We start from the raw sequence: 26835 nt of genomic DNA, 5'->3' as shown, positions 1-26835 counted from the left end.
AGTGCTGTAACTGCTGTAACTGCTGTAACTCCCCGACCTCATCATTACCACTTCAATCTTCTATCTTCATCTTCAATCTTCAATCTATCTCTCGACTTACTTTGCCTCCCGTTGCTCGACGCGGGCTATAATTATCTTCTGTCATTTTCTTATCTTTTATTATCTTCCTTCCCTTCCATTGATCTGCTATAAAATACCTAAGATCCATCTGGGATCCTATTCATCCTTCCCATCGACTGTCGCAATGGCGTCCGCACGCGGTCCACGATGGCAGCAGTTCTTGCAGGAACTCGTGATGGTGGCAGGCACCGTGAGCCCAGACCGTCCTTCTCCGCACTGGATTTGAACCGAAACTAATGATGAGAGACGGACAGTCTGCATCCGCATACTTCCTCATCCGCTATCTACTGTCTCGCCTCGACTTCGACCCCGAGAGCCAGAAGAAAGATGAACAACGAAAGAAATCAGCAGCCATTCTACGGAGGCTCGATGGGACCGAGGACTCGGACGATGAGTCGCCACGTCGCGGTGACAAGCGCTCACGCCGGCAAAAGAAGGCGGAACTGACCCTGAACCAATACGAGCAGGCCGTCGCAATGGACGTGGTTGCCCCGGATGACATTCCCGTCTCGTTCGAGGATATTGGGGGGTTGGACACGATCATCGAGGAGTTGAAGGAGTCCGTGATCTACCCCTTGACCATGCCGCATCTCTACGCCTCGACTTCGTCCCTCCTCACCGCCCCGTCCGGCGTCCTCCTCTACGGCCCCCCGGGGTGCGGCAAAACCATGCTTGCGAAAGCCCTAGCCCATGAGAGTGGCGCTTGTTTCATCAACTTGCACATCTCCACCTTGACCGAGAAGTGGTACGGTGACTCCAACAAGTTGGTCAACGCCGTCTTCTCGCTGGCTCGGAAGCTCCAGCCTTCCATCGTCTTCATCGACGAGATCGACGCGGTGCTGGGCACGCGGCGGAGCGGCGAGCACGAGGCCAGCGGCATGGTAAAGGCCGAGTTCATGACCCACTGGGACGGTCTGACGTCGGCGAACTCGACGGGCGAGCCGCAGCGGATCGTGGTGCTCGGCGCCACCAACCGGATCCAGGACATCGACGAGGCCATCCTCCGCCGGATGCCGAAGAAGTTCCCCGTGGTCCTCCCTCCGGCGCAACAACGGCTCCGCATCCTCAGTCTGATCCTCAAGGACACCAAGATCGACCGCGAGAACTTCGACGTGCACTACCTGGTCAAGGCCACGGCCGGCATGTCGGGCAGCGACATCAAGGAGGCCTGCCGCGACGCCGCGATGGTCCCGGTCCGCGAACTGATCCGACAAAAGAAGGCAGCCGGACTGCAGATGACGTCCGTCGACCCGAACGAGGTCCGCGGTCTGCGGACGGAGGACTTTTCGGCCCGTGCAGGGAGCATCCGGGCGATCCCCCCGCCGTCCCAGCTGCCGACGACTCTGTCCAGCAAAGCCAACTCGGAGAAGGAGTGGAGCACGGAGTCGGAAGGCGTATCTGAGGGCGAAACGCGGCCTTCTACGGATATGGCCGAACCGCCGGAGTAAGGCATTAATCAGAAGGGGTGTGGGATCTCTCTCCTGTCTATAACACTTGTACACAGCAGCCGGGGTGGCGTTTGTTGGATATAATACCAGTTAGCTTCTTATCAATTTACGAATGACTTGATAGAGAATATTGTTTAGTATTTCTTCTTATCTTTCAGTCTACCTAATATACTCTAGGTGCGTTATTCAACCAAGCGTGGGGTGCGGCTCCGCTTCAGCGGTTATACATGTCGTCCGCGAGACGCCTGAATGAGTGGCCTGACAGCTCCTGCAACAATTAGAAAGTTTGTATATAATTATCGAATGAAAGTAAAATTAATAAACCCTATCGATCATTTGAGGGTGGCAAACAAGAAGAAAGTACAGTCCAACTCCGTCTAGAATGATCCCAAAACGGCCCTCATATCCACGTGATCTGTACATAGACTGACCAGTTGGCTTCGTGATACGCGGCAGATGCAATCATTGAGAGTCCAATTAATTCTGGTAAAATCTCGCCATTGTATCCTAAGATATAGACATTGTATTGGTGCTATATATAACATCAATATACAAAAAACCGACCGTATCCATACCGTGTCGATCACCGCAGACAGGCTGATTGCGGGTTAGTCAGGATTCTGGAGGCAAGACTGGACTCACCTTTGCTTCTCCGCTCCATCCATTCTCTCCTCTCCTCTCCTCTCCTCTCCTCTCTCCTCCTCATTCTCTCCTTAGTCTCGACTCTCCTGGTGATTCCGTTATAACCCCGCCTGCCAGGATACTCGCCCTCTCCCTTTGTCGACGAACCGCCTAGTGGGCCGCGTTAGCCTCTCCCACTAAACCAAACCATTCCTAACTTGACCACCGTCGTCCTTACCTTGCAGCCTCCTTATCTTCCTGTCCCTTCATTACGTCGTCTGGCGGCTGGTCTTCATTCTTTCAAATCAACCTCACTGCCAAATCCCTCACTTACTTCTTCGGATTACACCGGACGTCTTTTGCGTTTGTCGTGTGTTTCGCAAGAAGAACCGAAAAAAGAAATAATAAAGAATCAAGAAAACGAAAGGACACGGATGCGATTCGAGGCCTGGATGACACATGTCCTGTCGTAGGGACCTCCGATGGCAATCCGTGCCTTGGCGATCTCATCTCACTCCGTCAGGTCTCGTCAGGGGGGCTGAATATACCACTCGTCTCAAATCTTCCTCTTCCTCCGGTCGCCAGGGATGAGTTCCCACCGATCGGCCTCCACCACTCCGGGATCGAGCACCAATACCTCCTCGGCCATCCGCTCGCGCACCCGCCGCCTGGTCTCCTTGACCGAGGACGACGACGACGATGTGAATGGGAAGCCGCTGCAGTCCTCGGGGCTGTCCTTTCTCTCCCCCGACCTGCCCCCCACGCGCTCCGGCCGCTCGACCCCCTCCTCCCAACCCTCCCGCGGCATCTCCCCGGTTCCGATGAGCCACCCCTCACGGGCCACCTCTCCACCCAACCGTGCCTGGTCCAAGGATTCTTTAGGTGCGTTTCGTGCTAATCCACCCCCTTCAGTGGAGCTCGAGCTGAGTTGTCGTGTCCTCCCGTAGGATTCCTCGATTCGTCGTGGTCGTCCCTCCAGAGTTTGGCGTCGTCGTTCCTCGGCAGCGACGTCGCCCACCCGGCCCCCAACGGAGACCCCCGGGGTCACGTTCGGAAACCGTCTCGCCCTGATCCGTATTCGAAAGCCCCGACGCCCGCGTCCGCTCCGTCGGCGTGGGGTCCGTCCGCCCCCGCGTCGCCCGAAATCGGAGCCGGGACCCGGGAAGAACGGCGAGCGCTGGTGCAGGCGAAGAAGCGGGAGGCGCTGTTGCTGGCCGATCCGGTCCCAACATGGAGTCGGGATCGCCGACACAAGAGACGGGATTCCTGTGACCAGACCGGGCACTCGGCCATTGACCCGGAGCAAGACGAGGAGGCTCTGGCCTACATCCACCATGTGCAGCCGACGGACAGCATCACGGGCGTGACCATCCGGTATGGCTGTCAACCGGCAATCTTTCGGAAAGCCAATGGCTTCTGGCCGAGTGACAGCATCCAAGGCCGCAAGACCGTCCTCCTGCCGGTCGAGTCCTGCACCGTGAAGGGTCGACCGATCCCACCGCCGACGCCACCGTTGAAAGGCAACGGTGCCGAACAGGATTCCCTAGAAGACCTCAAGGGCAGCTCGATTGTGCCGTCGACGACCTCGGGCGAAAGCACGCCGCAACACGCCTCGTTCCCGGAGACGGCGGTCGAAGTCGAGGCGGATCGAGTCTGGAAGCACGAATCAATGGTGCAAATCGATGGGTTCTCCGCCCCGGTGGAGATCGGCCGCGTCCCTCGGAGAGCCCTTGGGTTTTTCCCTCGGACTCGGCGGAAATCGGTGTCAACCACTGGCTCTGCGCGGCCGTCGACCACTGCCCGAGGGCGAACAGACACCACATCCACATCCTCGTCACCCATCGAGCCGCCGTCGTCTGCATCGACCCCGTCCGGGATTCCGTCGTCGCCGACTGCGTCCCGGGCCACCCAGTCGCCCCTGTCCGGGGGACACCGTCGTCAGCGGAGCAATATCCAGCTCACCGTGCCGGGAGTAGGCACTCTGGATCGTAATGCGACGGCTCCCGGGCCGGCTCCCGACGGGCTGAGCAAGTTCTTCGCCCAGCACATGCCTACGTTGGCCCCTCCCACTCCGGCCCCAGACTTTCGGGACTCCTCCGAACACCTCTCAACCTCAGTTTCGAACGCAACCACGGGGCTGGAGAATCTCGGCGGTGCCTTCGAGGGGTGGATGCGCAAGGTGACCACGCGAGCGAAGAACAGCCTGGGGGAGCTCCAGCGGGCGCAGAGCTACCAGACCAGTGCCCCGGGTCGGACCGGTGGACGACGCGGGGATCTAATCGAACTGAACGACGGCATGGAGTCCCGGAACTCGTCACGGGACTCGGCTTTCCTCGCGGACCCACGTGGACGGGCTGACTTCAACCGCAGCAGCTCCAGCTTCCACGATGGAGCGACGCGGCGAGGGTTGTCGAACCCATCGTCGACCAGCACGAGCCGGACTCGTGTGGGAGACCGGTACAAAGACGATTAGCCGTTCCACCCTTTCACTCCTTCGAACAATATGGTCGATTGCCCTTGACCGCACACTCCTTTTCAATATCCACGCCTGGGCTCTGTACTCTGACGGCTTTTGACGAGCTTTTGCGATACTCCCTCCCTTGCACGCATAGCGTAGCGGCGCGACAGGATCATACTGTTGGCTTTGTCATTCATTGTATTTGGAGAATCCTATGAGATTCCTATTTCCTTCAATTCTTGTATCTATCTCTTTCCTGTTGTGCGAGATCATCCGATATTTGGGTGGTGCTTTTATATTTCATGGCGATTGGACGCATACGAGATGGCGATAAGCATAGATTAGAAGCTAATGTAACTGTTCATATTGATCTACCTTATTATATGTATTAATTATCCTTGACTTTTCATCTTATATCTGATAATTTGTTATGGATTGTGAGAATATACTATACTACTCATATATCAATAAAGTCTACTGATAACATCTATATACCTTAGATAAGTATCAATATCAAACTACTCCATCCAACTAACCTTATCAAGTCCACGAGAACTAGTTCATAACCGACCCGTCACCCCGCACTTAGCTACTTTATACCTCCCACCTACTACATACTTAATTAAAGAGTAAGTAAGTAATCAAGGCTAGTCCTCCGAGGAGATAGACAAGTAGATAGACCCAGACATGAACTTGCAATAGACTAGACAAAGCAAAAGCTACCTATCATATCACCCAGCCTATAACCTTACCTTATCCTCGTACATGCCATCCGCGGCGGCTATTGCTCATTTTCATGTACCAATCAGGGTTGATAGAGGGGGAGCCCGTGTCTCGTTGTAAGGTCGGTATAATCCTAGGTAGTAGATCCCAAGAGTAAACCCTGAACTGCAGTAATCCACTAGAATGATGTGATGTGATAGTATGGTGGCGGTAGTCAAATTACCTACCTACTTATCAAACCGCAGGGAAAGCAGATGACGATATTATAGGACAGGACTAAGCCGGCAACGACTGGCTAATAGCCAGGGCTGTAACTTGTCTATCACATACATCATATCAAATAGAATAACACCAAGTAATAAACTTAGTTTCGATTTTAACCCCGCCCTGACGACTGCTTGGATGTTGATGCTTTTTTTAAAAATTATTTATTTAAGAATTATTTAAGAAGCTAAGATTGACTTGCCCCGCCTCTCTCTCCCCCTCCCTGATCTTCCTCCTCGTCACCTCTCTTTATTTTTTGGTTTCTGCTCGGTTGACTGAAGGCAATCATATCAATCGATACTATCTGAACCCATATATACAAATCATCATGGGCGTCACCAAAACCCTCCTCCGAGAAGGCAACGGCGTTGATATCCCCCAGAAAGGCGACAACGTAGCCATCCACTACACCGGGTGTCTGCACGATCCGTCCAGTCCTGATAACCATCATATGGGCAAGAAGTATGTATTCTTTCCTAAAGTCAGAGGGGGGGGGGGGGGGGGGGGGGGTTCTCCAGACTAATGAATGGTTCGTTTGATAGATTCGATAGCTCTATCGACCGCGGCCAGCCGCTGACTACTTCTATTGGGATTGGACGGGTGATTAAAGGTATTGTACTTGGCTTCGCTTTCGGTCTGGGGCGAGGTGTTGTTGGGTGGAATGCGATGGGCGTGGCAGAGCTGACAGGATCATTCGATGAATGTAGGCTGGGATGAAGGCGTGCTTCAGATGAGTCTGGGAGAGAAGGCTATTTTGACTATCGATCCGTGAGTCTTGCCCTCTTATCAGATAGATATTTTCCCTGAACGATGTCGCTAACATGAAGACAGCGAGTACGGATATGGGTCTCGGTATGTGTTCCTTTTCTGATCTTCCGTTTGTCGCGCAGTCTTTCAATCGGACCCGTCGAGTGTGTACACTGACTCTTTCGACGCAGCGGCTTCCCCGGCTTGATCCCCGCGAACTCGACTCTCGTGTTGTAAGTGCCCTCCTCATCATGCACGTACTATCAGCGCGACTGACTGAAGCTGCAGTGAGGTCGAGCTTCTCTCCATCAACGACAAGACGGTATAACGTATAACGTTGTCGGGGGTGTATCGAAGGTGGGATGAAGACGGTGACATAGCTGTATGTAGCGGCGAAAAGACGTTGGTCGTGGGTAATGTCATTGATTATACCGAATCAATCCGTGTATTCGCGTTGCGCATAATCCCGCAGACGTAAGACCGCATCTTCTCAGATACAAGACAGCCCGCAAGAACCCAGTATATCCCCATAGTTCAATCCAGACATCCCTCCTCAACAACCAACCCCCCAATAAAGCCCAGTAAGAACACAACTCAACCAGCAGCCAAAACAGTCGCAACAACATACTCCCCATCATGCGAAATCGACAACCTCCCCACCCTCCCAGGCTCACCCTCCCCCTCCCCAAAAACACCACCTCCGGCGCCCCCTCACCCCACCCTTCTCCTCCCCAGCCCTCACAAGCACATCCTTCCAGCTCAAACTAGCCGCTCCCCCAGGCGCCGCCTTGCGCGCTGCCTCCTTCGCGGCGAACCTACCCGCCAACCAGCGCGTCATGTCGCCCGACACGGGGAATTGGGGGGGTGTAGCCGATCCGTTTTTATCATTCTTATCCCCAGCAGAAGAGACAGTAGGAGGGGAGACAGGGAAAAGACCAAACCGGGCCCGAAAATCGCGCTGCTCTTGCTCGTGCAGGATGCGACGCGTGAAGCGCGTGAGGAAGCCGCCGGGGCGGGTGACGAGGCGGGTGATGCGGGGGAGGTGGACGATGTCTGTTCCTAGGGTTAGGGGGAGGGGGAAGGGGATTGGGTTTAATTTTTGCATTCTGCTTTTTCTTGGTTGTATAGGAGTGGGGGTGGGAATGGGAGTGAGATTGTGTGAGAGTATCAGGTACACTATACTACGTACACTGTTTTAAGTGTGGTTGGAGTGGTGACTAAGCGGATTGGGAGGGTCGATCTTGTGGTGGTTTTGTTTTATGCCTGCAGGATGGATTGGGCTGGTTGGGTTTTATAGGGTTATGAATGTCAATGGAGAATATGTACTATCTTTTGTGTCATGGTGTTGAATGGCCTATGACCCTGACTGCGGACATGACCAATCTAGTGGACTGCTAGGAGCCGTGACAGCTACGAGTGCAGGATACAATCCTGGCTACAACCTGGCTACAACCTGGCTACAACCTGGCTACATCTGGCTACATCTGGCTACATCTGGCTACAATCCGACAGCTACCCATAATAAAACAATGCACCTGAGAAAAACGGTGTATACCTCTATATGTACAGATCACACACCTCACCACCGGCAATAACAATAGCAATCACCAGCAGTCGGTCCAACACCCAAGAACGAAGGTCATCCCATCATCCCTCCACACAGCCATCACGCAAGGAAAGTGCGCTCGTCGTGAATCGCAAGTGTCGAGCTCGTTTCAATCAATGACTTGACTGTGGGGCCGTTCGTCCTCGGTTCGTTCCTCGTGACGGAAGGAGACGGTTTATTTTTTGTCGCCGCCGTCCACTTGCTTCAGGAAGTCTCTGTTCAGTTGTTAGTGACTGTTTCTTGCGATTGATACTTGTGGTTGTTGGTTGTCTTGGGCTGGCCTCAATCGCGAGTTTCTCCCTTGGTTCGGCTCCGCTTCTCCGAGACGGAGCGTCGAACGGGAATGTCCATTCGCGATGGCGATATGTTGAGAGCCATTGATGATGTTGTGAATGCGAATGGAAGTTCAAGAGACGTACTGGATGAAAGTCTCCTCATCCTTAGAGGCGGCCTGGATGGGGGGAGTGGCCTGCTTCTTCTCACCACCGCCGCGGGTGGCAAGGAAGACACCACCGAACATTGTGCCGAGGACACCCATGGCGAGCTGTACAGATATTATTAGCAAACGATCGAATTGGGGGAACGACCAATGGGTTGTGTCGTGTCGTCCGACAGGCCGGTCCGGCTATCCACAGAGATTGGCGGACAGGGAGGGAAGGCCGGTGGACAGGCAGACAGGCAGACAGCTGCAGGAGGCAGGGAGACGTACGAAGTGAGAGCCGACCTTCTTGCCGGCGATCTGGTAGTAGACGACCATGTTGACTGATTGGGGTGGGGAGTGACGAAGAGGGGAAGAGGAGGAGTGACGAGAGGATGGATGAAGACTTGACGGTTCTCCTCAGAGTGTAGTTTGAGCGAGTTCCGTTGCGGCTCGGATTGCACGAATGGGGTTTAGCGGGGATTGGGGTGAGTCAGCAGATGACATAATACATGTCATGTGATATTATCATGTGACATTACGGGAGTCCCCGATGTATATCCGGACGATCCTGGTAGATATTCGAGAATAGAGACCTTTCTATTTATCTACAAGAATTATTTAAACAATAATGAGTGTAAATAAATTAGAGATCTACATACAGAGTGAGAAGTAAAAATTAGACTTGATCCATCATGATATCCACGGTCAGGTAGAAGAGAACCAAGGAACCTCGGGCAGTCAACGATGTGATGTCAATTACTGCGTGCGGTCATTCCCTCACCATATCAACCACTTTAAGGATCATTAGTATGTAATATATCATAGTCCGAGCTTAGCTCGATAATTTTCTCCTCCTCTTCCTTTTCTTCTCTCGTTCTATAGTCCCTCACCAATATCATCCATCAGTCCTTACGCTTCTTACTTCCTTCCCTCTGATAACCAGTCAAGCAACACCATGCTCTGGAACTCCCCCAACGAGGAGACCCCACCGGAGGACCCAAAGCCTATTCCTCGCGAGAAACTGTCTCCCCAACTACAGCAACTCGTCGATCACGATGACAGGACTTTCTACGATGATATCTACGGTCCTTAGTATGTTCTTCTCCACAGTAACACTGGCAGTTATCTGTCATACATGGAATCCCCGCACATACATACCTACATTCCCCGCAAGATGACGACCATCTATCCATACACTCAACACCAACCCACCACCTAATACCCAAACATATACATAGATAAACAACCACTAACATAGAGACAAAACAGCTCCATAGACTCAACAGACACCCCCTACCGCTACGCCGGCTACGCCAACCGCCTCCGCACCATCCTCCTCTCCGCCCACCGCTACGTAGCCTACACCTCCGACATAGGCGAGTCCTTCCGTCCCGTCTCACACCCCTACCTCGTGCGCTCCGCCTACGCCATCTCCTGGACCTACCTCATCGGCGACGTCGCCCACGAAGGCTACAAGGCCTACCTGCGGAACCGGGACGTGCTGGCCCCGCCCTGCGAGTCCTACAAGGATGCCGTCTCGCACGGGGACGTCGTGCTGGGCATGGCGACGGGGAATGTAGCCGGCTCGCTACGTCCTTCCCAGTCGCTGTCCGGGGCGCAGTCGCAATCGCAAGCAGAGCAGGAATCGCTCACGCCTTGGCCCGCGACGTCCATCCCGCTGATCGAGGATTACCGCGTTGTGATGGCCAAACGGGCTGTCTTTCAGGGTCTGGCGAGTATGGGGCTGCCTGCGTTGACCATCCACACGGTGGTTAAACACTCCGGTCGTATGCTCAAGGATTATAAGAGTGCGTTGCTGCGCACGTGGTCTCCAATCGGGGTATGTATTTTCCCTCTTTTCCTTTCCTTTCCTTTCCCTTTTCTTCCTTTCCACCCTTTCCACTCCTCCCAGAGAGGATGCTAATGAAAGTAAAGCTCGGCCTCGCAATCGTCCCCTTCCTCCCCTACATCTTCGACGAGCCCGTCGAGCACGCCGTGCAATGGTCCTTCCGCGAAGCCATCCGCGCCTACGCGGGCGACGACGCCGTGCGCGCGCTCCCTCCTGCGCCGCATACGCCTGATAAGGATTCTACTACGCTGGTCCGGTTGCTGCATGTGGAGCAGGAGAAGAATAACCATGGCAATGGTGGCTCCGCTGCTAGTGACTCCGCTAGTGTCTCGTGGGAGGAGTATAAGGCGGAGAAGAAGCGCGCGAAGGAGCATCGGATGAGTATGAGGGAGCGGGAGGGGGTGGTGGTGAGGGGGTGTGTTGGGGATGTTGCAGTCTGGGTTGGGGTCTGTGTTTGGGGGGAGAAAGGATCGTGATGATCAGTCGAAGGGGGGCAAGTCTGATTAAACACCACTCTTTTTCTTTCTTTTGTTTATGTATACATACCATTTGGCACTCATTTCCTATTTTCTTTCTTCTTTATACTACATACTAAATGGGTATTCCATATACTATACTTATACTAGCAATATATATTAAAAACTCTCATATATGAAGACGGGTCAAAAATCCACCCATTCTTTAAACACAATCAATCAATCAATCAATAACAAAGAAATCAAACTATATTGACATGACATCCATGCAGAAACAACACGGTCATTCGCTCTACAGCAACTATACATCTGTACAAAACATTCAAACAAGATAGCCCTCAAACAAGGGGGGGGAAAGAGGTGAGAAAAAAAGGAAAGAAGGATAGGAAAAGGGGGAGGATGACATCACTCGTCAGATATACCTACCACCCAACCATTAAAGCAGAGCAGAGGAGTAGTAAGTAGTAGTAGTAGGAGTATGGGGACTTCCCGAAAGTGGAGAGTAGATAGGAAAGAATGGGGAGAAAAAAGTATAATGATTGCGGTGTTAGGAGGTATTCGCTCGGTAATCACCATCAAATAAAAAATGTCGAGAGAAGAAGAAAAATGGCTGTATAAAAAAAGAAAAGTCAAAAACATAGGGGGAATAAGAATTGAAGAAGAAAGGATGGATGGAAAGAAACATCTGGGAGAAATGACAAAATCACGCGCCCAGGACGGGATCATATTCATGTTTGAATATTATCAGAAATGAAGCCAGTGGAGGATGCGTCGAGATTAGCTAGATTCATCCCGCTGTTCTGTCTCCAGGTCTACCCGCGCGTTCCATGGACCCACAACAATCTATGCTCCATGTCTCGGTTGGCATTCTGTCTTCGTCTCTTGTTTGTTCCTTTTCTTTTTTTTTTTCACTTTTTTTTTTATGTCAATGAATCCGAGCAGAGGATTAGTTCCACCCCAGTGAATTCTCTGCCATGACCGGCGCACTGATCGGCCCCCGGCTACCCTGGCTGTTGGGCGAAAGACGTCCAGCCGCGCCACGGGCCTCGCTCTGCTGGTCCACGGTCGAACTCGAGCGCTGGTGCAACTGGCGCTTCTTGCGGTAGCGACGCGCCAACCAGAACATGCCCGCACCGTAGGCCGCGGCTCCTGCCACCACACCACAGCCGATGCCCACGGAGCTGGCCTTGGTGGAGGAGCTGGAGCTCGCCCCGGCATCCCCGGAATCGGTCTGGGAGTCATCGCCATCGGAGCCATCACTGCCGCCGTGGCTGGAACCCGACTGGTCGCCGCTGCTGCCGCCGGCTGCGGGTTCGCCGCTCACCAGCAGGGGGATGGAGGGGTCGATCAATGAGAACAGCCGCTTCTCGGATTCCGACGGCTGCTCGTAGAGCGGGGAGATGGGGTTGTGGAGGTACTTCCGCAGGGTGTCGATCTGGTCCCAGGGGACATAAGCCATCGCGAGCGTGGTCAGGTAGCCATCGCGCGATTCGTTGCCGTACGGCTGGATCGCGAACATGGCCACCTGGTCCGCCGCCAGTCGCAGGGCGTGTTGCAGGCCCAGCGGGATGTAGCGGAAGATCTGCGACGAGGACATGGTGTGGGTCGCCACGAAGTCGTACGACAGCTCGCGCGTGAACCCCAGCTGGATCAGGGTCGAGTTCTCCGGGATGTTGCCAAATGTCGGCGGCGTGATCGATCCGGGGAGCGCAGTCGGCTGGCTGGTGCTCTCGCTGGTGGTCTGCGTGGCCGCCGGGTCTGGCACCACGTGGGTCTGGGTCTCGAAGATGATGGTATTGTCGACCCAGTCATCGGGGTTCGAGGGGGTGGGCGTCGGGGCTTCGGTGGTCTCCGGCGGCGGGGTGGAGGTCGAGGTGGTCTCGGAGGTCGAGGTCGGGGTCTCCGTGCTCGTCGACGACGGCGGGTGCGTCGGCGGGGCGGTGGACGGGGCACTCGTCGGCGACCCCGGGCTGGTGGGCTTCCCCGTGGGCTTGGCCGTGGGAGGGGCGGTCGAGCCCCCGGTGGTCGATCCATGCGCACCTGTACCGTCCGTCGAGGACGCACCACCGGGGGTGGTGGTCGGAACACTCGGATTGATCAAGGTAAACGGCACGGATCCCGTGGACCCGCTGGACGCACCGGGGAAAAGAGCGCTCGAGGTCGCGGCGCCGGGGGGGAGGGTGCTCTGGGGACCGGACGATTCCAAACCCGATGTCCATCCCAGCAGCGAGCTCATCTCGCTCGGCAGGTTGAAGAGTCCGGAGGAGGTGGACGGCAGCGGGACGCTGGTGGGGGTGGCCGACAGGCCCGAGGTCGAGGCATTGGCCGAGGGCGCGTGGGTGGCCGACGAAGCCGGCGTGTCAGGGTTGAACAGGTCGGTGAACGCGTCCAACAGATTGGTCGTGCTCTTGGAGGACGACGCCCCTGGGGTCGAGGTCGATGACGCCTTGGTCGTGCTCGCGTCCGCCGTCGACGACAGTGGGAACACGGGAGGAGTCCCGGAACTCGGCGAATCCGTCGAGCTGGGGTCGCCAAAGAAGCTCTTGAAATCGTCCAGGAGACCCCCGTCGGTCGACGACGCGGTCGGGGTGACCGACGAACCGGACGCGGCCGAGGAGGCGGATTTGGAGTCGGACGCAGAACTGGTAGCGCTGACGGAGTCCGTCGAACTGGTGTCGCCAAAGAAGCTCTTCACGTCGTCCAGGAAACTGCCCTCCGTCGACTCGGGGGTGGGGGTGATGGACGCACTGGACGCGTCCGAGGGGGCGTGCTTGGAATCAGACGAGGAAGCGGACTTCGAGTCGGATGAGGCTGCAGCCTTGGAATCGGACGAGGGAGCGGGCTTGGAATCCGACGTCGTGCTGCTGGCCTCGGTGGAGTCAGTGGAACTGCTGACGCCGAAGAAACTCTTGACATCGTCCAGAAAGCCGCTGTCCTTGGAATCGGTGGCCGGGGACGACGAGGAGGCCGCCGGGGCATCGGGGGCCTCCTTGTTCGCCGTCAGCGCGTGGTGCGTCGTGGAATCGCTGGCGGCAGCTTCTTTCTCAGACGGGGCCGGAACGGTGTCTTTGTGGGACGTGGGCGCGGCGGCGGCCGCCCCCGGTCCGGTGATGGTGACCACATTGGTGGTGGCCGAGGCGATGGTGGCGCCCGCGGGCAGGGGACCGGAGATGGTGTGCGTCTTGCCGTCCTTGTCGATGGACAGGGTGACGACGACGGCCGGGAGGGTGGTCTCGGTGGGCGGGGGCGGCGGTGGGTTGGCGGCGGTGGTCTTGGTGCCCAGGCCGGCCTTTTCCAGGAAATCGTCCAGCGGCTTTCCATCCTCGGATCTCTGGTAGTTGATATATCGCTTCATGTGTTTGGGGACGAACCGACGCTTCATGGCGTGGGAGTCCGGGGCTTGCTGGGCGGCGACCAGCTCCAGACCTCCCACGGACAAGAAGGCCGCGAGAAAAGAGGCGACGGACGCGACCATGGTGGGTGTATCAAACGTCCGTCGACGGGGTAGAGGGAAGAACAATCAGTCAACAAGAAAGAGTGGATAGAGCGCAGGCTCCGTCTGAAGACTCAAAAATTTCCCCGTCGCGAGATCCAACCGTTCAAATGTAACCGTCAACTATCGAATTCGCGATTGCATGGACCCGGTGGTTGGCGAATAGAGGAGGCAAGGTGATACTGGCGAGGCGGTTTGTGGATATGCACGTCCCAGCCTAGCGGTTGGCTCTTGTTTCCACTTTCAGCACCCGGGGGATGACTGGTCGAGGATCGTCGGACAATTACACGAACTTGGTCGGGGGCAAAGATTTCGAGAGATCGCGATAAATCGAGAGGATGTGAGGTGGAGACGCGAAGGTACAAGTTCTGGCGAAGAGGTGCAATAAACAATGAAAGAGCGGCAGGGGACGTGGTAAACCAACGGAACCCCTTTGAAGAAACGAATGTATAGATTGCAGTAAGGAGTGAAGGGATCTGAAGACCTGGCTGTCAGAGATAAGAAATAAAAAAAATCGATTAAAAGAAAGGAAGGAAAGGAAGGATTGGGGGGGGGAGGAAGAAAAGAAGGAAGGGGACGGGAGAGAAGAAGAGGTGGAGTGTGGTGTGGCAGGAGATATACATACTAGGTTAGGTAGCCAAGCGGGCGACCGTAGGGAGAACGAGAGAGGAGAATTGGACGCAAGGAGAGTCCAGGTCAACAGTGATAGGCTACGTCAACAACAACATCCACACAGCTCCCACATCTAGAATTAAACGAAGACAAGAATTCAAACAAAGAATCAAAACAGAACGATGGAGGAGAAAAGAGAGAAGGGAAGGGAAGGAAAGAGGGAAGAGGAAAAGAAGGTGAGAGATTGAGAGACTGAATTGAGACTAACTATGACTACCGCATAATCGAGGGGAAGAAGAGATTAGTGAGGGAGATGTTTCTGGTTAGACTCGATGGCGCAGTTTCTTTCCTCAATTCAATAATTCAATAATTCCATCGGAAGAACAAGTAAATAAGAGAAGTAAATAAGAGAAAAGGGGAAGAAAGAAAGAAAACGAAACGAGTGGCTGGTCCGGCCTGAGGCCGCCCCACTCTTATCCACACGCACTGTCTCCACTCTCCGTCCTAATTATAATCATAATCACCATCACCACCACATTCTGTCTTGTCCATGCTTCGACTCGATCTTTCTGCCCTCCTTCCCTATCGGTCCAGCGTCCAACGGAGAATGCAACAAAGCGCAAACTCGCGTAACTGGATCAGACGCTAATCCGACCGGGTATAGGACCAACTTACCTGCGTCTATCGTCTAGTCTCGCTCGAGTCTCTCCGGAGTAGTTTCGACTCTCTAACCTTTTTATCAGTCGACTGAGTGACACGGTCTAAACCGAGGTGGGTTGGACTGCACCGGGACTTCCATCACAGTGACCACTAGGCACACTGCAAGTGCACACCAGGTCGATATTGCGAACCATCAGGACCAGAAAGGCCCGAGGCATCCCCGCACCAGAGCAGAAATTACAGACGAGCCAAGCACATGTCTTCGAGTCTTCCGTGGACACAATGGAAAGGCTGCAGACGGTGACACTGGCACGGGGTCCTTATCGACTGAGGTATGGTCTGCAGTAGGCCGTGCCTATTTGGATCGACATCTCTAGAGGATAGGCTTGATCGAATCTTGAGATGGCATCCACCGTCCACCACCCACTCTACTGATCGAGAGAGTCAACAGACTGGGGACGGGGACAATCAGGACCGTGCTGCTCCTAGATTACGGAGTAGATTCAACATTTAAATTGAATTCATGACGGCAACCTTTCGAGTTCCTCAGGATATTTACCCCGGGGGTTCGCAATCACCCGGGATTCTTGGATATATTCTTCCACTTTCTTCCCTTTCCCTCCGTCATTTCTTTCCTTTTTCTGTCCACCGACAGACTCTATTAGATTAATTTTAATAATGTGCAATTCCAGCATCCCGACCAACTCAAATAATCAGAGCCAACTGCCGATCGGTCGCACATCGCAATTTAAACCCGCCCGCCCGCGCCAACCTGTCAACAGCCCGGTTGGTCTAGACCAACCAGCGTCATCTTCGTCCGTGGAGACAGTGGGAGTGCGTGTCTGTATCTTCTATCATCTCATGTCAGGTCCATTTCCTTCCCCTTTCCTCCGTCCGTCGAAAGTAAGACTGTCTCACTTGTCTACCCTGACATCGCAGTTCGCCAAAACTACCGGAACTATGCCAGCCATCGGTGACTAGTTACTATTATACGTTATTCAGTATTCGCATTAGCTAGCGAGAGACGCTCTTCTCTCTCTAGTCTCTACACTCTAGTGTCTACAGAGGACACGCCAAGCCACTTTCCTGGACGAATTACTTGTTTTGGCACTACTGGCCCGGTGCTAAGAACACTTATCGATTTGCCTTGGTCGAACTATATCTATTCGGGATGGCCTCAACTTATCACTAGAAGAAGCTATCCGTTCAATCCGTGAGAGAAAGCGATGGATAGTGAGAGAAGAACAGTGAGAAAGAAGGATAGAGATAGCCTAACACTGACATGTGTCTCTCGTCTGTTTCAGACTTCCATCTTTTATCCCTAGGACCACTTGTCTCAGTGCCAACATTCCTCACGCTGCAGCTGTCTCGGAAATGTCAATCAATCTGTCTTTCTCTTCATCTCATCTCCATACTCCTTGATACTATCCTAGATGATCTCCCTCCCTAGGTGACTAACTAGGTACCTACCACTCTTGTAGATAAACAGGTATCCAACCTCAACATGAAACCAAAGGACGAACCAGATCATCCTCCCTCACACCCCTAAAACCTTCCATCCTCCCCTACAAGGAAGAAAAAAGAATCCCCCCTAGCCCATCCTCCAAACAGCCACCTCAGAACCATAATAATGAAGAAGAAAGAGAAAAAAAACAAATCCCAACCAACCAACACCACCAGCGGAGACCCAAGCCCGACAAACTTCATCCACGCTAATCCTGTTCCTGAACCTTCGCTCCGTCAGGGCTTCCCGCTAGCCACTACAGCAGATAACTAACTCTCACAGAAAATGAGGTACAAGTTTGAGCTATGTATGTATGTATGTAGCTTGCTACTAAGTGTCTACTATCTAAAGCCTGGAAGTAATAATATAAATGGAGTGAACCATGCTGTGCGACAGGATTCAAAGGTGAGGCACCGCCCTGTGATACCGGACGGCTTGTTTGTGGAGATGGAGGGATGATTGGGGAGATTACTTGGGTGGCTCTGGTGGAAAAGAGTACCGTGGATCGAGCTGGCACTGGTGCCTGAGCCGGACTTGAGCCGGTCTGGAGATTACGGTGGGTATCCACGTGATATCTATTTCGTTCGGTCAACTCTATACTGCTTTTTGGGTGAGATGGGTTGGCTGAACTTTATTGGTATGGAGGGTTTTCTAGGTTTTGTTCGACTAAATATACTAATTAGTAAAAATTGTAGACATTGAATTATTTCGATAGTGTCTTATGTTTACTCCGTACGTTCCACTCCCTCCGATATCCAAGATATATATAGAAGTACCATCAATCCACCATATACAGCCTCACCATCTCACCTAATCCCCACCCCGAACAATCCCATTCCAACCACCAAAACACAAATAACCCAATATCCAAAAAAAGTAAAAAGCAAAAAGTAAAAAGCCATGCCCCGTCCCCAACACCAATCATCAACCCCAAGCAAACCTCCCCGACGCATCCCGATAACACCCCTCATAAACCCTCAACCTAGGAAACCCCCCAACGGACAAATCAAATCCAGTGTCCTCAATCCTCACCCTCGGCCACCTCGCAATCTTCACCCCCTCAAGTGACGCCCCCTGCTGCGCCAGCGCCGCGCGCAGATCGCCCGGGCCGCACGTCTCCTCGTGCCACCCGGGCGGACGCTGCGTGCCTCCAGGAGGCTTGTGGGAGAGGTCTAGGTGGGTTAGCGCGCGCGGGAGGGAGAGGATGTTGTGCAGGGCTTGGATGTCGATGTAGGAGTGGGTGATGCTGAGAGATTTCAGTTCTGTTTGGTGCTGGAAGGTTGGTGGGATGTCGGCGAGGTCGGCGCTGCTTAGGGTGAGGCCTTTTAGGCTGAGGTGCTGGAGCTGCGGGATGAGGAAGATTGCGCTGAAGGCGCCGAGGAACCAGTCTTGGGGGTCTTCTTCGGTGAAGATGTTGAGGTTTACTGATGTATCTGTTAGCTTTCTCTTTCTCCTCTTTCTTCTTTTTCTTCCGGGACTTTTACTTGTGGTGAAAATCGCACAAGGAAAGGAAAGAAGGAAACATACAGCTCCTCAAACCCCGCAACACACGCTCCCCACACCCCGTCAACAAACTCGCCCTCCTCAACACCCCAGCGACCTGACCCGCATAATCCTCCTCACTCCACCACGACGCATAAGTCCCATACATCTCAACCCACCGCAGATTAGGCAGCTTGTCAAGATAAGGCGCGCACTGAAACGGACAGAGACAGTCATACCGGGCGCCGAAGTACCCGTCCACGTCGAGGCCCTGCACCAGATGAGGATATTTTTCGAAGATCTTGACGACGCCCTCGAAGGACTGCTCTTCGATTTCGTCGGAGAGCCGATCGATGTGGACGTATACTTCGCGGAAGAGTTCCCGCGTGGCTAGCTCGCTCAGGGCGCGGTTGGCGAGGCGCAGGTTGCGGAGGTCTTTTGGATCGGGGACTGCGTGGATGACTTGCGCGATGAGCTCTGGGGGGAGGTCGTTTAGGGGGAAGGTTTCCATTGTGTTGTTTGGGACTTTGCCAGTTAGTTGGCACTGTTTGGTTCGGGTCGGCTTGTCTGGTCGTTTGCTAGATGGATTTACTAAAGCTTGCTAGATCTAGCAGTCTTGGAGTGATTGGGGTCAAAATTTATCATGACAAGTGGTATCTTCTGAAGATATAAAGCTAACTCGGGCATCGCCCTCTGCGGCTTACTTAAGGCTCAAGGCGTTTTCGCCCCATGAGTCACTGACGCGCGCTACATGCGTTTTCGCAAATATTCCGAGCAAGCATACAGAAGAAAGATATATAACAGTGGCGGCTGATACTCAAGCAGTTGTACATGTACAGATGGATTGAATGGTCTCCCGCGCTAGAGACAGCTATTTAACCCCACCAAAACACCCCACTACCCCTTCATGGGAAAAAACGTCTCAGACAAGAAATCTAAAGACGAGAAGCCCCCTTGGGCACACCAGTCACCACACCGGTGCACTCAATCTCGACGTCCGACCCCTTGGGCAGCGTCTTGACGGCCACGCACGTCCGGGCCTATCTCATCAGTATCAATGGTCATGAAAAAGGAAAGAAAACAAAAGATACACCAAGATGAAAGAGGAAGAATGGAGAGGGAAGAAAAAGGGATTAACTCACAGGTTTGGCACCCTCAAAGAAAGAATCATAGACCTCATTGACAGCCCCAAAGTCATCCATATCGGCCAGATAGATGTTCATCTTGACCGCGTCGCGGAGGCTCGAGCCACCGGCTTCGAGCACGGCGCTCAGGTTGAGCATGATTTGCTTCTACAATACAATTAGACAATGCATCACTCAATGGCAGAGGAAAGGGATCGTCAGTACAGTTCTCTCCTTAATGGAGCCCTCGACCATCTGGTTGGTGGTGGGGTTCATGCCGAGCTGGCCGGAGCAGAAGATCAAGTCGCCGACTACGATAGCCTGGGACAGGAAGGGAGCCGGCGCGGGCGCATTCAGGGCGCGGACTGGGGTGCGGGTGGCTCTGGGCATGTTGATTGTATTGTATTGGGTGATGGTGATGGGTGTGGTTGTGTGGTTGGAGAACTTGGCGAAGCTTGAATCTTGGGGAAATGTGTGGGAAATATGGTTATGGTGCGGTTGCGGGGATTGTGGGGATCATGACTAATACGTTCAGGTCATAATTACAATTTATCTATATGAGATTTATGGGTTATACATACAGTCATATTATTCTGGGTCGAAGATATATATCTCTTTGATACTGCTGTATTCTGTTGTGTTTGCTTGGGGTGGACTTGGTGGCTAAATTGGTGGAAACCCTAATTACTGGCTGTAGAATAACCACAATATTCAACTCGATGTATAGCCATGTCAATAGAACAGTGGTCCTCCTTGGGTTGGTTGTTCAAACCAAGAAATTGAAAGCAGCGAATCTGTTTCAAGCAGTTTAGCATGGATATACATCGATATGAATATCAGACAGGATACAAGCAATGAAGACGAGCAATTATGACCATAGATAGTAGGACGCGCTGGAGCATATCATCATGGATAAAAAACAGACTATCTAAAAGAGTAACTCACTCATTCACTGCAAGAAACATTCTCATTTCCTTCTCTCCAAGTATGGATGACTTGCATTTACAGCACCTATCTCCTGACATCATCATGTCTAGCATCTTCCAACATCCTTCTTTCTCCTGTACACCAACAACAAATTGAATAGATACCTATCAACCTATCAACCTATCAACCTTGATACCCACCTATCTAACAGAAACTACTACCATTGCAGCCCACAGCAATAATGAGCCCTTCTCCAGCCCCAGAGAGAGAAACCATCACCATCGAAGTCCACGGCCTGAAAGCAAAGTTCTATCTAAACCGTCCAGAAGAGGACCTTATCCCAGCTCACTATCTCCAAAAGGCGGAACAAACCCGTATGTTCCTTCTCCACCCAGCAAACTCCGAGAAGAAATAAGACGACAGAGACTAATTCTACAGCCTCCACCAACCGCCCAATCTGGCTCTTCCGAGGCCGCGAAGACGCCCGCAACGTCAACCTCAACAAGTGGCCCACCGTAGACACCCGCTTCCGGGGCGTCTACAAGACGCTGAAGAAGGTGCCGGCGCAGTTTGCCAATGGGATATATGGGGATAGTGGCCATGGACAACCGACGTCCTCCTCCTCTTCCACCCCATCGTCTAGGATCAACTTCACAGATGCAGCAAAAGCACAAGGCCAAGTCGTGTATGCGCTTCTGCATGAGGTTATGGATATGATGAGGATTGGGCGTAGGATGGGGGACGCGTCCTTTGTGCTTCGGTATGCTCCTTTACCCTGATTATCACAGCTGTACCGGATTTGATATGCGTTGGTGATACTGATAAGAAGTATAAGACCGCGCCTATTCAACTGCAAACTCGAATACTGGACTGGATACCGCGAGAGATACACCGACGGGCCGCGCACAGCTGGCTTACTCTGTCTAGACGAACTTCCCGAGACGGGGCTTGTGCGGGCTGTTGTTCCTATATCATCGGTATCTCCCTTCCTCCCCTTTATCTCTCTCGTTCCCTCTCTCTATATACACGCTTGATGCCAGAAACAGATAAACCGTACTAACAATAATTCCCCAGACCCAATCCGAAGCCCCCACCCTCCCCCAAACCCTCACCAACGAATTCAAGCTCCTCCTCTCCCAACTCCTCATCCACATCCACCACCTCTACCCCCCCGGCGACCAGATCCCCTCCCAAGAAGTCTACCTCATCAGCCAACACGGGCCCAAACTGCACCTGCTGCGGGGGATCTTCCCAGGCTACAAGACGTCCAGACTGTGGAGTGGGCGGTACAACCAAGCTGTCTCAGCCAGCTCGACAGGCGCAAACCCAACCCACCACTTCGTGTCCACCACCATCCCAGAAAGCCGTCACTATGCCGGGGCGAACATGGAGCGCGTGAGGCAGGAGCTGGAGTGGATGGCGCTGTGCTGTGCGGCGGGGGATGAGGAGGAGCCTGATGCGAGGACTTTCCGCGTACTAGGGAGTAGGGAGTTTGATTTGTGGGTTGGGAGGGATTTTAGGGATGTGGTTAGGTTGATTGGGGGGTTGGGGTTGTATTTGGTTGGTGGGGGGCGAGGTGTGGGGTTTTGCAGGGGTTTTGGGGCGTGGTTTTGGGGGGAGCTTTTCTGGGGAGGGGGAGGGGAGGGAGAAAGAGGAAAAGAAGACGAAAGAGGAGAAGAATAGAGAGAAGGAGAAACGGAAACAGGAGAAGGAGAATGAGGAGATAGAGAATAAGGAGAAGGAAAAGAGGAAGATTGCTGACGAGGAAAAGAAGAACCTAGAGACAGTGGAGAGGCCAGCGCGCGAGGAGGTTCAAGAGAGAGATGCGATTCGTCAGTCGTGGTGGGATTGGGTGTGGGAGGAGGGACAAGGAGATTGGATTCCTGAGGATGAGGATGATGTTATTATCAATGGGCTTTGATGGGGATATTCCTGGTTCGTGTAGGTATGGTTGTTCGTACGAAGGTGGTTTACGGTAGAAGCAATGAATGCATGAATCATACATATTGCAAATTGCAGAGAAATAAACCAGATCCAGCTAGATTTTACGTACAGAAAGAGGCCGATATATCACCAATCCCGAGAATAATAAAGCATGCAAATTGTTATGAATTGCGCTCTCTCTGACGCCTCTCAGACTCAAATTCAGTAAATGCATCGAACCCCCGTCCGTCTTCTCCGCCTGTGCGGAGAAACTCCACCACAACACCGATAGCGTAGCAGGTCGCAGCCGTGGCGGCGCCGCTGATGAACATCCGACGGAGTGCGGAGCCGAATCTCGACCGCGTTTTAGGTGGTTCTCTTGATTCGGGAGTATCTTTGTCGGATGCGGAGGGAGCATCGTCGGGTGCCGTGTCGAGCGCCGGCGGAATGGTCGATGATGACTCCGTCGGAGGCGCAGGCTCGTAAAGATCTTCATCATGTCGGACGTAGGGATTGGGTCGCTGCAGGTCATCCTGGAACTCGGCACTGCCGTACTCCCCTGCCTCTCGGGTCTTTCGGAACACAAGAATGTCTCCGCCGCCAGACACGATCTCGTAACCGCCATGGTGCATCTGAGCGAAGTATGGCAGGAACTTAGCTGGGTGGTGGAGGCGACGGAGGACTTTGGTGGGGTGGAGGGCACCGTCTGTTGAGTGAAGGGACGAGCTCGTTTCAGCTTCCTTTATTTGGCGGGTCGAAGGGTCATATGCGAGGACGAGGTAAGTATCAGGTGTGGTGTTTCTCGCAGTCTGTTCTCCAAGGGTCTGTTCAGTTGATGCTTCGGGCCGGCGTAGGTCGTCAGAGCTGGCACCGCTGGATGATTCTCTTGGGACCAAAGTCTCTTCAGTTTGCTGATACTTTTGCCGCAAACTCTGGGGGTCAATCTCGCTGGCTGGGTCGACGTAGGAGTCAAAGGTATCCTCCATGTGCTTGCGTGCTTGCTTTCGCGTTTCCAAGTCCTCCTCGAAGTGCTTCCCTTCGTAGGAAGCACGGATATCGCTGGCAGTCAATATATCCAAATCTTCTTGCTTCTCTCTTAACATGGGCTCCAAATGGTCAGGGGAGTCCTCAATTACAAAACTTTTAGGTGCCTGATTGATGTTGGTTGTGGAGTGAGGTGCTCCGCCCAGAGCTTCACTATTTCGTGCACTATCCAGAAATCCATTGCTCTCGGTTTGCCTCTGCGGCTCTTGGGTATCCTTCCCAGTGTCTTCGGCGTCCGGACTTGAAGATGCTAAATTGTCCCGCGACGGACCAGCATCGGGGCTGATCGACTGAGTCGTAGCATCTGGGCGTTGTTCTCGGGCCGTGGTGTCCAGCGGTTCCCTCGATTTATGTTCCTGTGTTTGCTTGGAATTACGTGGCTTTTGATGACCCCCATACAGTGCACCGTGGCCGGCGTCCGAGTTCTCTAATGACTCTTGTGGTTCTGACCTTCGTGGCGAAGACTCCACCGAAGAAAGAAAGCCAGCCTTCCCAAGGTCAGATCGAGGACCTTTGTGCTGAGATTTCCCCCGCGCTGTATCTTCAACCTGCTCGTTCCCGTCAATCACATCAGAAGACTGTTTCGATTTCGGGACCATGCGGCCACTAATAGGGTCGAATTCCAAATCATTCTTTTCGTCAACCCTTGCACTTTCAGTATACGCAGTCACACCACTGGGTCCCTCCGAATCCGACATGCGTGCATCACCGGTACGCGGCGGAGGCGGCGGCGGCGACGTACGCGAACTCGCCGTCGTATCAACAGGCTTCGACTCCGCAGTGGACCCAAGACCAAGAAACGTGCGACAAAGATCAGTGAACCAATTGTCATACGTACCCGGGGCACCGGGGCGAACTAGCCTGCTCCCAAACAGGGCCGCATGTGGGTCGGCATCGATCTCCCTCCTAAATTGATCCATGCGCTCCTTCGCGCGGGCGCTCTCCGTCTCCCAGAAGCTTTTGTGAGGGTTGGATTCCCAGAAGACCTTGTGAGGGTTTCGTCCAGCCCCCGACCCCGATTCCGACTCCGAAAATCCGGATCTGAAACGTCCCCACCCCCACCCAGGAGTCCACCACGGGACGTGCTGGTTGAACATGACGGACGGGTGCTTCGGGGGTTGCTTGCGCATCTTAAGCTGGTAGAGGCGTCGGTACCTCTCCGTTCGCTTCCGTTCCCAATCCTCTGTGTGTCTGTATCTCCGGTGCGAGTGGTCCCAAAAGGCGCGGACCTGGGCGGTGCTCCTAGCTGGGCGTGTCGAGGTGGTGGTGGTAGTTCGACCGGCTAGACCGCTACTTCCGGGGGAGAGAGACATGGAGTTCGACGCCCGCGTGGCCCGAACTCCTGATACTGTGACGTGACGGAGCATTGCGAGAATTCAGGTTTTAGGTGAAGAGAGGGCCAGCCTGTGGGGAGTAGATTAGTAGCACACTAGAAGCTCAGTGAAATGAAGCTATGACCGGGTGTGGGCGGTCATTGATAGCTCCGATCACATTGCAAGCTTGGAGATCTGGCGATCTAGGGGGGGGTTGAGATCTGAGAAATGAAGATGTATTTGATGTCTTGATATGTACGAGTAAAATTAGATAGGATGAACTGATCAAAGGTTGGATGGTGATGATGTCGTTGGGTGGATTGAAGGGAGGTAGATCAGGTGTCAGGTGAGCTGGCCGAAGGCGGAGAGCCGATCGGGAGCATCATGGCGGGGTCATGCCTGGTGGGTCTACGGAACACATCTCCTGCCAGACATTGAAGTGGAATTCGAGGTTCAGGTGTAATAGACATAGACGGGAATGATTGTTGCATTGATCATATAGAAGAGAGAAGACAAGAAAGGGACAATCCATACAATATAAATCTATACTATATAGATAGTCGATCTTGCCGTCGTAGTATGGTTTGTATGGTATCGGATCACTGTATCTAGGAAGACACGACTGGCTATTTGATTCAGGCAACTAGCATCTCAGAGGGTGTACGGAGGATATCGGCAAGTGTACTCCCTGTATAATATAGGAATATGCGTGTTGACCTGGATATAATCATGCCGGAGTCAGCCACATCGAGTACAAACCTTTGTATCCATTTAATACACCCACCCGCGCTATGGGTCGATCTACAACTAGAAACGCAAAGATAGATTCGGAATATAGATTAATTCCGTACAAGCATTTAGAAATTATACTAAACTGTATCCTATCAACTTGATACATATCCATCTGGTACGTGCATTTCCACACCGCTACCTTATCGGCGCTCAGTGCAGGCCGATAGATTTCAAACACACCGACATGTTTGAAGTCGGCCCTTCTGTTGGAATGGAGGGATAAGAGAAGCAGGTACCCGACACTATCCAACAATACTGATGTGAAAACTGAGCGGTAATGGAAGTACCGATCGCATACCGAGTGGAGGTAATTTATGACCCGCAACGGTGGTTCTCGAACGTGCATGTCCCACATGGTTGAAATTAAAGGACGTTCGTGGAGATGGAGAGGGGAGATTATTGGTTTGTCTTGTTGATGGGGTGTTTCTACAGAGTACAGTCTAGACTTCAGAATAGGTGGAGGAAGTGTGAATGAATAGTTGTAGAGATTTGATACTTAAGGGTCGATACCGATACTGATTGCAACATATGCAATGTGATGAGATGCAGCGTGATGGATTTTCTAGGGCTGTGTCCACAGTCCACTAGGGCTGGCAGGCGAAACAAGTCAATTTCATTTCTTTACCAGCCAGGCCGGCTAAGTTGTCGATCTTATAGATACCAAGACATGGCTAGAAGAGTCCATGGGCAGCTTCTGCGTGCCGATCGGCGAATGAGGTGATGGGATGATACATCATATTGCTCGGTCTGAGGTATCCAGAAATGCCAAGCATCTTTGACTTGACAGATGGAGATGCAGTGGGGCGCTGAACGTGACAGCTTCACGAGGACGAGACCGTTCGACTCGTCGAGCTGGCTATCAGATCGACGACTCGAACGCTCGCAAGGCTATCTTGATGTCGGTCTTGCCACTTTTTGCACCCTGACCGTCCACCCGGTTGATGTTGAGAGTCCAGCAAAGCTAAAGTGGCCACCGGGTTCAGCCAGTGGGTCCTGCCTTGAGCAAGCGAACTCGACCATCGAAACAGACTACTGTACCTGAGTGGCTGCACACCCAGCAGGTCGGGCTTGGAACAAAAGCGACTCGGCCACTGCATGGGGCGGGGGCGTCGAGTTGACTGACTGACTCATCCATGCAAGCTGCACCGGGCGAATTTCGGACGGGTTGAAGATTTGCCCTGTTTGACGGTCACAGATGGACAGCTTCCAAGCCCTACATGTCCCTTGC

The 26835-nt window shown here is 53.2% G+C and overlaps 12 protein-coding genes across 12 annotated transcripts; 5 read left to right on the top strand and 7 right to left on the bottom strand.

The window, feature by feature from the left end:
* The first annotated feature begins 50 nt into the window (after nucleotides 1-50).
* On the top strand, nucleotides 51-1679 carry P168DRAFT_309896 (protein-degrading AAA family ATPase MSP1). Its single transcript, XM_024839344.1, has 2 exons — nucleotides 51-310; nucleotides 375-1679. Exons 1-2 carry the CDS (start codon nucleotides 245-247, stop codon nucleotides 1566-1568), a joined length of 1260 nt encoding a protein of 419 aa, XP_024694222.1. The 5' UTR covers nucleotides 51-244; the 3' UTR covers nucleotides 1569-1679.
* A 1097-nt stretch (nucleotides 1680-2776) lies between these two features.
* P168DRAFT_317153 (putative LysM domain protein) lies at nucleotides 2777-4662 on the top strand (the record flags this gene model as incomplete). The annotated part of the gene is made up of 2 exons (XM_024840080.1): nucleotides 2777-3071; nucleotides 3137-4662. 2 exons carry the CDS (start codon nucleotides 2777-2779, stop codon nucleotides 4660-4662), a joined length of 1821 nt encoding a protein of 606 aa, XP_024694221.1.
* A 1108-nt stretch (nucleotides 4663-5770) lies between these two features.
* Nucleotides 5771-6798, top strand: P168DRAFT_289082 (FKBP-type peptidyl-prolyl cis-trans isomerase). Its single transcript, XM_024836922.1, has 6 exons — nucleotides 5771-6096; nucleotides 6177-6244; nucleotides 6342-6402; nucleotides 6466-6486; nucleotides 6573-6614; nucleotides 6670-6798. The coding sequence occupies exons 1-6, from the start codon at nucleotides 5963-5965 to the stop codon at nucleotides 6707-6709; spliced, it is 366 nt and encodes a 121-aa protein (XP_024694220.1). The 5' UTR covers nucleotides 5771-5962; the 3' UTR covers nucleotides 6710-6798.
* A 253-nt stretch (nucleotides 6799-7051) lies between these two features.
* On the bottom strand, nucleotides 7052-7520 carry P168DRAFT_303381 (uncharacterized protein; the record flags this gene model as incomplete). Its single annotated transcript, XM_024838751.1, has 1 exon — nucleotides 7052-7520. The coding sequence occupies exon 1, from the start codon at nucleotides 7484-7486 to the stop codon at nucleotides 7052-7054; it is 435 nt and encodes a 144-aa protein (XP_024694219.1). The 5' UTR covers nucleotides 7487-7520.
* A 391-nt stretch (nucleotides 7521-7911) lies between these two features.
* On the bottom strand, nucleotides 7912-8747 carry P168DRAFT_289080 (ATP19 family protein; the record flags this gene model as incomplete). Its single annotated transcript, XM_024836921.1, has 3 exons — nucleotides 7912-8185; nucleotides 8407-8531; nucleotides 8697-8747. 3 exons carry the CDS (start codon nucleotides 8742-8744, stop codon nucleotides 8101-8103), a joined length of 258 nt encoding a protein of 85 aa, XP_024694218.1. The 3' UTR covers nucleotides 7912-8100.
* A 448-nt stretch (nucleotides 8748-9195) lies between these two features.
* P168DRAFT_303380 (mitochondrial fission process 1 family protein) lies at nucleotides 9196-10896 on the top strand (the record flags this gene model as incomplete). Its single annotated transcript, XM_024838750.1, has 4 exons — nucleotides 9196-9500; nucleotides 9678-10248; nucleotides 10344-10672; nucleotides 10884-10896. Exons 1-4 carry the CDS (start codon nucleotides 9364-9366, stop codon nucleotides 10894-10896), a joined length of 1050 nt encoding a protein of 349 aa, XP_024694217.1. The 5' UTR covers nucleotides 9196-9363.
* Nucleotides 10897-10995: 99 nt separating this feature from the next.
* On the bottom strand, nucleotides 10996-11572 carry P168DRAFT_127673 (uncharacterized protein). The gene has a single exon (XM_024832661.1). The coding sequence runs from the start codon at nucleotides 11463-11465 to the stop codon at nucleotides 11139-11141; it is 327 nt and encodes a 108-aa protein (XP_024694216.1). The 5' UTR covers nucleotides 11466-11572; the 3' UTR covers nucleotides 10996-11138.
* Nucleotides 11573-11679: 107 nt separating this feature from the next.
* P168DRAFT_280530 (putative mucin family signaling protein Msb2) lies at nucleotides 11680-14208 on the bottom strand (the record flags this gene model as incomplete). Its single annotated transcript, XM_024835874.1, has 1 exon — nucleotides 11680-14208. The coding sequence occupies one exon, from the start codon at nucleotides 14206-14208 to the stop codon at nucleotides 11680-11682; it is 2529 nt and encodes an 842-aa protein (XP_024694215.1).
* A 3718-nt stretch (nucleotides 14209-17926) lies between these two features.
* On the bottom strand, nucleotides 17927-18995 carry P168DRAFT_317147 (uncharacterized protein; the record flags this gene model as incomplete). The annotated part of the gene is made up of 2 exons (XM_024840079.1): nucleotides 17927-18426; nucleotides 18530-18995. 2 exons carry the CDS (start codon nucleotides 18993-18995, stop codon nucleotides 17927-17929), a joined length of 966 nt encoding a protein of 321 aa, XP_024694214.1.
* A 326-nt stretch (nucleotides 18996-19321) lies between these two features.
* P168DRAFT_289076 (YjgF-like protein) lies at nucleotides 19322-20050 on the bottom strand. The gene is made up of 3 exons (XM_024836920.1): nucleotides 19834-20050; nucleotides 19627-19776; nucleotides 19322-19524 (listed from the first exon to the last, which is right to left on the bottom strand). Exons 1-3 carry the CDS (start codon nucleotides 19996-19998, stop codon nucleotides 19420-19422), a joined length of 420 nt encoding a protein of 139 aa, XP_024694213.1. The 5' UTR covers nucleotides 19999-20050; the 3' UTR covers nucleotides 19322-19419.
* Nucleotides 20051-20776: 726 nt separating this feature from the next.
* Nucleotides 20777-22456, top strand: P168DRAFT_317145 (uncharacterized protein; the record flags this gene model as incomplete). The annotated part of the gene is made up of 5 exons (XM_024840078.1): nucleotides 20777-20909; nucleotides 20974-21295; nucleotides 21371-21512; nucleotides 21610-22034; nucleotides 22219-22456. The coding sequence occupies 5 exons, from the start codon at nucleotides 20777-20779 to the stop codon at nucleotides 22454-22456; spliced, it is 1260 nt and encodes a 419-aa protein (XP_024694212.1).
* Nucleotides 22457-22526: 70 nt separating this feature from the next.
* P168DRAFT_289075 (uncharacterized protein) lies at nucleotides 22527-25126 on the bottom strand. The gene has a single exon (XM_024836919.1). It carries the CDS (start codon nucleotides 24813-24815, stop codon nucleotides 22641-22643), a length of 2175 nt encoding a protein of 724 aa, XP_024694211.1. The 5' UTR covers nucleotides 24816-25126; the 3' UTR covers nucleotides 22527-22640.
* Nucleotides 25127-26835: the final 1709 nt, after the last annotated feature.

Source organism: Aspergillus campestris (assembly GCF_002847485.1).
Source record: "Aspergillus campestris IBT 28561 chromosome Unknown P168scaffold_4, whole genome shotgun sequence".
Lineage (NCBI taxonomy): Eukaryota > Fungi > Ascomycota > Eurotiomycetes > Eurotiales > Aspergillaceae > Aspergillus > Aspergillus campestris.
Note: the sequence above shows the minus strand (reverse complement) of the source record. Positions and strands in the feature narration are given on the sequence as shown.

Bases quoted from the DNA above. Each gene is read 5' to 3' on its own strand.
- P168DRAFT_309896 (XM_024839344.1), top strand. From the start codon at position 245: ATGGCGTCCGCACGCGGTCCACGATGGCAGCAGTTCTTGCAGGAACTC. The intron at 311-374 runs GTGAGCCCAGAC...AGAGACGGACAG, and splicing joins TCGTGATGGTGGCAGGCACC to TCTGCATCCGCATACTTCCT.
- P168DRAFT_289082 (XM_024836922.1), top strand. From the start codon at position 5,963: ATGGGCGTCACCAAAACCCTCCTCCGAGAAGGCAACGGCGTTGATATC. The intron at 6,487-6,572 runs GTATGTGTTCCT...CTTTCGACGCAG, and splicing joins GAGTACGGATATGGGTCTCG to CGGCTTCCCCGGCTTGATCC. The intron at 6,615-6,669 runs GTAAGTGCCCTC...CTGAAGCTGCAG, and splicing joins GCGAACTCGACTCTCGTGTT to TGAGGTCGAGCTTCTCTCCA.
- P168DRAFT_127673 (XM_024832661.1), bottom strand. From the start codon at position 11,465: ATGAATATGATCCCGTCCTGGGCGCGTGATTTTGTCATTTCTCCCAGA.
- P168DRAFT_289076 (XM_024836920.1), bottom strand. From the start codon at position 19,998: ATGCCCAGAGCCACCCGCACCCCAGTCCGCGCCCTGAATGCGCCCGCG. The intron at 19,777-19,833 runs GTACTGACGATC...ATTGTATTGTAG, and splicing joins GCTCCATTAAGGAGAGAACT to AAGCAAATCATGCTCAACCT. The intron at 19,525-19,626 runs GTGAGTTAATCC...CTGATGAGATAG, and splicing joins TCTTTGAGGGTGCCAAACCT to GCCCGGACGTGCGTGGCCGT.
- P168DRAFT_289075 (XM_024836919.1), bottom strand. From the start codon at position 24,815: ATGTCTCTCTCCCCCGGAAGTAGCGGTCTAGCCGGTCGAACTACCACC.